Genomic DNA, 10996 nt, shown 5'->3' on the forward strand with positions numbered 1-10996 from the left:
CCAACATCATAATTCCGCTCTGCGGGCGAAAATTTGCGAGAAAAGAAGGCACAAGGTCTAATGACGGAGCAGTCGGAACCTTTCTGCGACAACACTGCCCCAGCTCCGATCTCCGAAGCGTCAACCTCAACCTGAAAAGGCAGATTCACATCAGGCTGACGTAACACAGGGGCAGAGGCAAAACGGTGCTTAAGCTCCTGAAAGGCCTCTACAGCATGAGGGGACCAATTAGCAACATCAGCGCCATGTCTGGTCAAATCAGTCAGTGGTTTAACGACATCCGAAAAACCAGCAATAAATCGGCGGTAAAAGTTGGCAAAGCCCAAAAATCTCTGAAGACCCTTAAGAGAGGAGGGCTGAGTCCAGTCACAAATAGCTTGCACCTTGACGGGATCCATCTCAATGGAAGAGGGAGAAAAAATATACCCCAAAAAGGAAATTTTCTGGACCCCAAAAACGCACTTAGACCCCTTCACACATAAAGAATTAGACCGCAGAACCTGAAAAACTCTCCTGACCTGCTGGACATGAGAGTCCCAGTCATCAGAAAAAATCAGAATATCATCCAGATATATTATCATAAATTTATCCAGAAAATCGCGGAAAATATCATGCATAAAAGACTGGAAAACTGAAGGGGCATTAGAAAGACCAAAAGGCATGACCAAATACTCAAAGTGGCCCTCGGGCGTATTAAATGCGGTCTTCCACTCATCCCCCTGCCTGATCCGCACCAAATTATACGCCCCACGAAGATCAATTTTAGAGAACCACTTAGCACCCTCTATACGAGCAAACAAATCAGTAAGCAATGGCAATGGGTATTGGTACTTAACAGTGATTTTATTCAGAAGCCGATAATCAATACATGGTCTCAAAGAGCCGTCCTTTTTTGAGACAAAGAAAAACCCAGCTCCCAAGGGAGAAGAAGATGGACGAATATGTCCCTTTTCCAAAGACTCCTTTATATATTCCCGCATAGCAGCATGTTCCGGCACGGACAAATTAAACAAACGACCCTTTGGATATTTGCAACCCGGTATCAAATCTATGGCACAATCGCACTCACGGTGCGGAGGTAACGACCCAAGCTTGGGTTCGTCAAAGACGTCTTGATAATCTGAGAGGAACTCAGGGACTTCAGAGGAAATGGACGACGAAATAGAAACCAAAGGTAAGTCCCCATGAATACCCTTACATCCCCAGCTCAACACAGACATTGCTCTCCAGTCCAAGACTGGATTGTGAGACTGCAACCATGGCAATCCCAGTACCAAATCGTCATGTAAATTATACAGCACCAGGAAACGAATAATCTCCTGGTGATCCGGATTGATACGCATGGTTACTTGTGTCCAGTATTGTGGTTTATTATTAGCCAATGGGGTGGAGTCAATCCCCTTCAGAGGAATAAGAGTCTCCAAAGGCTCTAAATCAAAACCACAACGATTGGCAAAGGACCAATCCATAAGACTCAGAGCGGCGCCAGAGTCAACATAGGCGTCCGTGGCAATGGATGACAAAGAGCAAATCAGGGTTACAGACAAAATAAATTTAGACTGAATGGTGCCAATGGAAACAGACTTATCAAGCTTCTTTGTACGCCTAGAGCATGCTGATATAACATGAGTAGAATCCCCACAATAGAAGCACAATCCATTCTTCCGTCTAAAATTCTGTCGCTCGCTCCTGGACAGAATTCTATCACACTGCATACTTTCTGGCGTCTTTTCCATAGACACCGCCAGATGGTGCACCGGTTTGCGCTCCCGCAGACGCCTATCAATCTGAATAGCCATTGTCATGGACTCATTCAGACCTGCAGGCACAGGGAACCCCACCATAACATCCTTAACGGCATCAGAGAGACCTTCTCTGAAAGTTGCCGCCAAGGCGCACTCATTCCACTGAGTAAGCACAGACCATTTACGGAATTTTTGGCAGTAAACCTCAGCTTCGTCTTGCCCCTGAGATAGTGCCATCAAAGTTTTTTCTGCCTGAAGTTCCAAATGAGGTTCCTCATAAAGCAAGCCCAAGGCCAGAAAAAACGCATCCACATCGCGCAACGCAGGATCCCCTGCTGGCAATGAGAAGGCCCAATCTTGAGGGTCACCCCTGAGCAAGGAAATCACAATCCTAACCTGCTGAGCAGGGTCTCCAGCTGAACGAGACTTCAGGGACAAATAAAGCTTACAATTATTTCGGAAATTCTGGAAGCTAGCTCTATTCCCTGTGAAGAACTCCGGCAAAGGAATTCTCGGCTCAGATACTGGAGCATGTACCACAAAATCTTGTAAATTTTGTACTTTCGTGATGAGATTATTCAAACCCGCAGTTACACTCTGAAGATCCATTATTGTCAGGTGCACACAGAGCCATACAGAGATGAGGAGGAGAGAGAGAAAAAAGACTGCAGCAAGGCAAACTGGAGGGAAAAAAAAAAAAAAAATACCAGCAGACTTCTTATAACTCTCCTTTCTCAACCTGGGTCTTTAACACTTTATTGGCCGGTCAAACTGTCATGATCTCTGCAAGCAGAGATCATAGCAAGCCTATAGAGGGACAAGCTCTCGGAAGATGGAACTATACTGACCATGAACTAAGCCTGCCGCGCAACTAGAAATAGCCAGGTAGCATTTCCTATTTATTGCTAGATGCCCAGCTCTGGCCTAAGACCTAAATAGCTAGCAGAGGGAAATATAAGACCTGGCTCACCTCTAGAGAAATATTTCAAAAGCAGACAGTAGCCCCCCACATATAATGACGGTGAGTTCAGATGAAACAACAAACGCAGCAGGAAAATAGTCTTAGCAAATTTGAGGTCCGCTTACTAGATAGCAGAAGACAGATAGTATACTTTCATGGTCAGCAGAAAAACACTAACAAAACACCATCCAGAGATTACCTTAAACTCTGGCATTAACTCATAACACCAGAGTAGCAATCCCTGATCAACGAGAGCTTTCCAGACACAGTAACAAAACTTCAGCTGTGAACTGGAACAAATAGGCAAACGAAACATGGACAACAGTCCAACTTATCTAGTAGTTGTCAGAAGCAGGAACAAGCACTGAGAGGCATCAGATAACATTGTTGACCGGCAAGAAACCACCAGAGAAATGAGCTTAAATAGCGACACCCACTACTGATGGAACCAGGTGAAACAGGAAAGAGGATGACAAGTCCAATTCCACAAGCGGCCACCGGGGGAGCCCAGAATCCAAATTCACAACACATAACCTATCAGGCCTGAAGCTATTACTACACCTACTGTATATAGGTCCTAGTACAACAATAAGAATGATACCTGTCTTGCATTAATCTGATACGCCAAAGCAGAATAATCAAGCTTCGAAGCCACATGCAAATGGGCCAAGATATACACTGGGGGCGTGTCGATGCACAGGGTATTGCCACGCCCCCAGTGCACTTCTAGGATAATTTGTATCTGACTTCAAAGCTTGATTTCTCCTCTCTGGCACATCGGATTACAATAAAACAGGCGTGATTTTTACTGATTCTCTCTAACCTACACAGCCATACCTATAGTTATAGTAACACAAATTTTCCTGACAAGTTCCCTTTAAACCTGTGGATTGACATACAGGCATGAATCAGTATGCCTCCGTCCCTATGACTTAATACTATATATTCGGGTACCCTGTCTGCCACCGCACAGGATACAACAGACCCCAGTATTCATGCAGATGGCGTCACACAGACAGGACGGATTGGTTTTCGGGTTCCCATCGGGCACATATTTACAAGGATTTGTGGGCTATGGAAAATACGGGAATCTTACCTTTTAAATCAATAAATACCTTTTAGCAGTGGATTCTGTCCCCTCGGTCGCCGTGTAATGGACACAAATCTGCATAGACTTCTGGGAACATTCATTTCATATAGAACTGATCTGTAAGAGACATAACGATGGCTTATAGCAGCAGTAATCCTGGACAATACGAGGAAACTGAGGACTGGATAAAGGGTCTCTTGGGCTTACACAATAATTGTGCCCTTGTATCACTCTGTATGAGCCCCAGGTATGAGCAGGGTACAGGAGGGGATCCAAAAGTGTGACTTGCCCAGAGGTGTTACATACTAGTCACCCTGCCGTACTATACACTGCAGCCCCCCGATATAGACCAGTGATAATTGGTTACTTTTGACTCCTGGGAATAGTAAGTTCCTGTGTGACAGCAATTCCCCAAAGAGAAGTGATCAGTTTACTATATCAGCTCAGATGTAGAGCATTGCCATCAGCGTCAGTGCATAATATGCATGTACTCCGAACAGGCGCCCCGGGCAGCTGCCTACTCTGCCTACCCCACGTCCTCTCATAGCAAGTGTGCTAGGGTTAATTTGAAGATTGCTAGATGTATATGATTCTAATTTAATGGCAGCTTTTTACAAAGGTGATTAAAAACATAACACATAAGTTTTAGGGGAAGAAAAATTATTATAATTTGACGTTCATTAATGAGACTATGAAAGCAGATCTCTAAATTAAATTATCAATAAACTGTGTTTATCTAGCAATCATTGGGCACCAAACCAGAACATGTAATGGCATCTCACTCTACCATGACTGTTTGTAGAGTTTAGGACACCAAAAATTGATGATTATCACTACCCAGTCCTTGTCTTTTCCTTCTTTCATTCCCTTACCCTCTCCCCTCTGTATTCTTTGCAGTACCTGCACCTCACCATGGGCCACCGTGTCTCCTGGACTCCATAATAGCCGTCCCTTATGTATTCTTCGCAGTACCTGCACCTCACCATGGGCCACCGTGTCTCCTGGACTCCATAATAGCCGTCCCTTATGTATTCTTCGCAGCACTTGCACCTCACCATAAACCACTGTGGTTCCTGGGCCCCATAATAGCTCTCCCCTCTGTATTCTTCGCAGTAAGTGCACCTCACCCTGGGCCACCGTGGCTCCTGGGCTCCATAATAGCTCTCCTCCTGTATTCTTCGCAGTACCTGCACCTCACCATGGGCCACCGTGTCTCTTGGATTCCATAATAGCCCTCCCCACTGTATTCTTTGCAGTACCAACACCTTACCATGGGCCATCGTGGCTCCTGGGCTCCATAATAGCCTTCCTTTATGTATTCCTAGCAGTACCTGCTCCTCACCATGGGCAGCCTTGGCTCCTGGGCTCCATAATAGCCCTCCCTTATGTATTCGCAGTACTTGCACCTCACCATGGGCCACCGTGTCTCCTGGACTCCATAATAGCCCTCCCCACTGTATTCTTTGAAGTACCTACACCTTACCATGGGTCACCGTTGCACCTGGGCTCCATAATATCCCTCCTTTATGTATTCCTAGCAGTACCTGCTCCTCACCATGGGCAGCCTTGGCTCCTGGGCTCCATAATATCCCTCCTTTATGCATTCTTCGTAGTACCTGCACCTCACCATGGGCCACCATGACTCCTGGGCTCCAGAATACCTTTCCCCTTGTATTCTTCACAACACCTGCACCTCACCATGGGCCACTGTGTCTCCTGGACTCTATAATAGCCCTCCCTTATGTATTCTTCACAGTACCTGCACCTCACCATGTATCACTGTGGCTCCTGGGCTCCATATTAGCTCTCCCCTCTGTATTCTTCGCAGTAAGTGCACCTCACCATGGGCCACCGTGGCTCCTGGGCTCCATAATAGCCCCCCCCATTGTATTCCTCACAGTACTTGCACCTCACCATGGGCCACTGTGGCTCCTGGGCTCCATAATAGCCCTCCCTTATGTATTCTTCGCAGTACCTGCACCTCACCATGGGCCACCATGTCTCCTGGATTCCATAATAGCCCTCCCCACTGTATTCTTTGCAGTACCAACACCTTACCATGGGCCATCGTGGCTCCTGGGCTCCATAATAGCCCTCCCTTATGTATTCTTCGCAGTACTTGCACCTCACCATTGGCCGCCATGGCTCCTGGGCTCCATAATAGCCCTCCCTTATGTATTCGCAGTACTTGTACCTCATCATGGGCCACCGTGTCTCCTGGACTCCATAATAGCCCTCCCCACTGTATTCTTTAAAGTACCTACACCTTACCATGGGCCACTGTGGCTCCTGGGCTCCATAATAGCCCTCCCTTATGTATTCTCCGCAGTACCTGCACATTACCATAGGCCATCATGGCTCCTGGGCTCCATATTAGCCCTCCCTTATGTATTCGCAGTACTTGTACCTCATCATGGGCCACCGTGTCTCCTGGACTCCATAATAGCCCTCCCCACTGTATTCTTTAAAGTACCTACACCTTACCATGGGCCACTGTGGCTCCTGGGCTCCATAATAGCCCTCCCTTATGTATTCTCCGCAGTACCTGCACATTACCATAGGCCATCATGGCTCCTGGGCTCCATAATAGCCCTCCCTTATGTATTCGCAGTACTTGTACCTCATCATGGGCCACCGTGTCTCCTGGACTCCATAATAGCCCTCCCCACTGTATTCTTTAAAGTACCTACACCTTACCATGGGCCACTGTGGCTCCTGGGCTCCATAATAGCCGTTCCCTATGTATTCTCCGCAGTACCTGCACATTACCATAGGCCATCATGGCTCCTGGGCTCCATATTAGCCCTCCCTTATGTATTCCTAGTAGTACCTGCACCTCACCATGGGAGGCCATGGCTCCTGGGCTCCATAATAGCCCTCCCCTATGTATTCTTCGCAGGACTTGCACCTCACCATGGGCCACTGTGGTTCCTGGGCTCCATAATATCCATCCCCTATGTATTCTCCGCAGTACCTGCACCTCACCATGGGCCACCGTGTCTCCTGGGCTCCATAATAGCTCTCCCCACTGTATTCTTTGCAGTACCTACACCTTACCATGGGCCACTGTGGCTCCTGGGCTCCATAATAGCCCCCCCCACTGTATTCTTCGCAGTACTTGCACCTCACCATGGGCCACTGTGGCTCCTGGGCTCTATAATAGCCCTCCCCTATGTATTATTCGCAGCACTTGCACCTCACCATAAGCCACTGTGGTTCCTGGGCCCCATAATAGCTCTCCCCTCTGTATTCTTTGCAGTAAGTGCACCTCACCATGGGCCACCGTGGCTCCATAATAGCCCCCCCACTGTATTCTTCACAGTACTTGCACCTCACCATGGGCCACTGTGGCTCCTGGGCTCCTTAATAGATCTCCTCCTGTATTCTTCGAAGTACCTGCACTTCACCATGGGCCGCCGTGGCTCCTGGGCTCCATAATAGCCCTCCCTTATGTATTCGCAGTACTTGCACCTCACCATGAGCCGCCGTGGCTCCTGGGCTCCATAATAGCCCTCCCTTATGTATTCGCAGTACTTGCACCTCACCATGGGCCACCATGTCTCCTGGACTCCATAATAGCCCTCCCCACTGTATTCTTTGAAGTACCTACACCTTACCATGGGCCACCGTGGCTCCTGGGCTCCATAATAGCCCTCCTTTATGCATTCTTCGTAGTACCTGCACCTCACCATGGGCCACCGTGACTCCTGGGCTCCAGAATAGCTTTCCCCTTGTATTCTTCACAACACCTGCACCTCACCATGGGCCACCATGGCTCCTGGGCTCCATAATACATAGTAACATAGTAACATACTGTAGTAACATAGTTATTAAGGTTGAAGGAAGACTTTAAGTCCATCTAGTTCAACCCATAGCCTAACCTAACATGCCCTAACATGTTGATCCAGAGGAAGGCAAAAAAAAACCATGTGGCAAAGAGTAAGCTCCACATTGGGGGAAAAAATTCCTTCCCGACTCCACATACGGCAATCAGACTAGTTCCCTGGATCAACGCCTTATCAAGGAATCTAATATATATACCCTGTAATATTATACTTTTCCAGAAAGGTATCCAGTCCCCTCTTAAATTGAAGCAATGAGTCACTCATTACAACATCATACGGCAGAGAGTTCCATAGTCTCACTGCTCTTACAGTAAAGAATCCGCGTCTGTTATTATGCTTAAACCTTCTTTCCTCCAGACGTAGAGGATGCCCCCTTGTCCCTGTCTCAGGTCTATGATTAAAAAGATCATCAGAAAGGTCTTTGTACTGTCCCCTCGTATATTTATACATTAAAATAAGATCACCCCTTAGCCTTCGTTTTTCCAAACTAAATAGCCCCAAGTGTAATAATCTATCTTGGTAAATAGCTCTTCCCTATGTACCTGCACCTCAGCATGGGCTACCATGGCTCCTGGGCTCCATAATATCTCTCCTCCTGTATTCTTCGCAGTACCTGCTCCTTACCATGGGCCGCTGTGGCTCCTGGGCTCCATAATAGCTGCTATGCCTGGCACTTATATATATACATATATATGACAAAGAACTAACACAGTTGGCGTCCTCCTTACCTGCTCCTGGTAGAGGAAACCTGCAGATATGTGATTAAACATCAGACGTACAAGGAGCAAAGTACGACAGCAATGTACGACATAAATAGAAGAGTCCAGAAGATCATATTTCTTACACATCTGTAAATGTTCACATTATTATTGCCTGTGAATGTAGGAGAATGCCTACAGGTTATTGTTTGATCAGGTTGTATTATCATTTCCCATCCTTCCAGGAAGAGCAACCCTTGTAGTGGACAAAGATAAAGCAGATTTAATGAAAAAAAAACCTTTCTAATAATTTATGGTGTTTACCGATTGGGCTCATTGTTTTTATATTTTGATAGATCGGACTTTTCTGATCCCACATATTAAAAAAATAAAAAAATACACATCTTTATTTTCAATGAGGGTAAAGGGGGAGAATTTGAACTTTTAGTTTTATTTTATTTTTTTCTCCATATTTTTACAACTTTTTTTTTTACTTTTTATAGATTTTGTTAGCCCTCATAGGGGACTTGAAGATGCGACTGTCCGACAGTATCGCTGCATATAGCAAAAATCACAGTTTCCGTCTAAGCCTGGCCACAGGCAGGGTTTTAAAGGAGCACAGGGATCATCAGCTGACCTCCGGCTGTCATAACAATCCATCGGAGACCTGGGATCACGTCACGGGCGTGCCGATGGGTGGAGAGAATAAAGTGCATACCGGCACGTGTTAAATGCCGCTGTCAGAGGTTGACAGCGGCATTTAACAGGTTATCAACCACAAGTGAAGCACCGCTCCACCCACGATTGTTAGCAGCAGGTTCTGGCTGTAATATGCAGCCATACACCAGCTTCTGAATTGTGCTGTACATGTACGGCGGATGTTGTGAAGGGGTTAATCTATCTTTTACTATTGAGTGCTGTGTGAATAAGAGAAGGTACAGCGAGATGCTGCTGTAGTATAGTATGGCTGTGCCCTAGAAGGATGCTGAGTGGATTGGGGGTGCGTGCTCTATTCTCCATCTCCCATTTGGCAGCACTGGCTCAATGGTTGCATCTGATTATTTGCTGTAGAGAACTGTGATTAGGTTTTGTTTTTTATGCTTTTATCATCAAGTAAATAACAAGAATTTGATCTTTTTCCCAGAAAGATTATTGCAATAAATCCAAAGTACATTTTTAGGTCTGGGAATGTAGGCCTGCCGTTACAGGACAGCATTCAGAACATGCCGTACTCCACAGTGATGTCATCTCTGCCCAATAGGAGATGGCTTCCAATTCTAAGTACATTGCTCAAAAAAATAAAGGGAACACTAAAATACATCCTAGATATCACTGAATGAAATATTTCAGTTGCAAATCTTTATTCATTACATAGTGGAATGCGTTGAGAACAATAAAACATAATCAATGTAAATTAGAATTAATATCCTATGGAGGTCTGGATTTGGAATGATGCTCAAAATCAAAATGGAAAATCAAATTACAGGCTGATCCAACTTCAGTGGAAATGTTTAAAGACAAGGAAATGATGCACAATAGTGTGTGTGGCCTCCACGTGCCTGTATGACCTTCCTATAGTGCCTTGGCATGCTCCTGACGAGGCAAAGAATGTTCTCCTGAGGGATCTCCTCCCAGACCAGGATTAAAGCATCAGTCAACTCCTGGACAGTCTGTGGTGCAACGTCGCATTGGTGGATGGAACAAAACATGATGTCCCAGATGTGCTCGATTGGATTTAGGTCTGGGGAACGAGCAGGACAATGCATAGCATCAATGCCTTCATCATGCAGGAACTGCAGACACACTTCAGCCATGACACCTAGCATTGTCATGCATCAGAAGGTACCCAGGGGCCAGTGCACCAGCATATGTCTCACAATGGGTCTGAGGATCTCATCCTGGTACCTAATGGCAGTCAGGGTGTAAGGGGGTGACCAGAGTCATCACGTGCCTCCTCTTCTTTGGACACTGTTCACGTGATTACGTGCCTCACCTTGTCGTTCAGTAATGTTAGTGTAATGTCGCTGTATTGTTTATGTACTGTAATGTGCTGAATTTTATGTGTTATGTATAGAAGTAGGGATAGAATAGAAGATAGCATAGGGCAATAGTGGGATTAGATTAGTGTGGCACATTAGAGATAGGGAATAGGAGTATTAGTTTAGGTTTAGTTAGCATAGGGGTTTTCCAGTTGGGAGGGGCTACAGAGTAGTGCAGCATAGAGCAGGAGGATATAGGTGGGCACTTCCTGGTGGGAGTCAGTCAGGATGCAGCAGTGAAAGGAGAGTCTGCTAGGCGTGGGGATAAGACTGCTAAGGCAGGAAGGGGATCCAGGCTGAGTATCGTGCAGGCTGTCACCAGCGTCAATAGAAACCAACCTGAAGAGGATCTGGGCTCTACGACCGGGGACAGTGAAGCTGAGATGGCGAGCCTGGCACCATTTCCTATTGAAGCCGGACCAGGGGATGGTAGGAAGCTGGTGGGCCTGAAGGAACAGATGGGACAGAGATTGTCCAGGAGCGGGACAGAGATTGTCCAGAAGCGAGGCAGGTGTTGCCGGAAGTGAGGCAAGGATTGCCAAAAGCAAGGCAGGGACTGCCGGGAAGGATCGAGGTTGCCGGGAAGGCAGGGAAACCATGAGAGATGCCACTCTGTGT

At 46.5% G+C, this 10996-nt stretch overlaps 1 protein-coding gene across 3 annotated transcripts in view; it reads right to left on the minus strand.

Annotated features, from left to right (window-relative positions):
• Positions 1 to 8467, minus strand: part of CSAD (cysteine sulfinic acid decarboxylase) — a 116018-nt gene extending 107551 nt beyond the window's left edge. The window contains exons 1-2 of one of the 3 annotated variants that reach the window (XM_077298024.1): positions 8370 to 8467; positions 3822 to 3913 (exon numbers count right to left, since the gene is read on the minus strand). In XM_077298024.1, the coding sequence (XP_077154139.1) occupies positions 3822 to 3897 (76 nt within the window). In that variant the 5' untranslated portion in view covers positions 3898 to 3913; positions 8370 to 8467. Of the gene's footprint in view, positions 1 to 3802; positions 3914 to 8265; positions 8287 to 8369 lie in introns of those variants that run through there. The other 2 variants (XM_077298025.1, XM_077298026.1) reach the window with 2 other exon arrangements.
• Between the last annotated feature and the right edge of the window lie 2529 nt (positions 8468 to 10996).

Source organism: Ranitomeya variabilis, chromosome 3 (genome assembly GCF_051348905.1).
Source record: "Ranitomeya variabilis isolate aRanVar5 chromosome 3, aRanVar5.hap1, whole genome shotgun sequence".
Taxonomy (NCBI): domain Eukaryota; kingdom Metazoa; phylum Chordata; class Amphibia; order Anura; family Dendrobatidae; genus Ranitomeya; species Ranitomeya variabilis.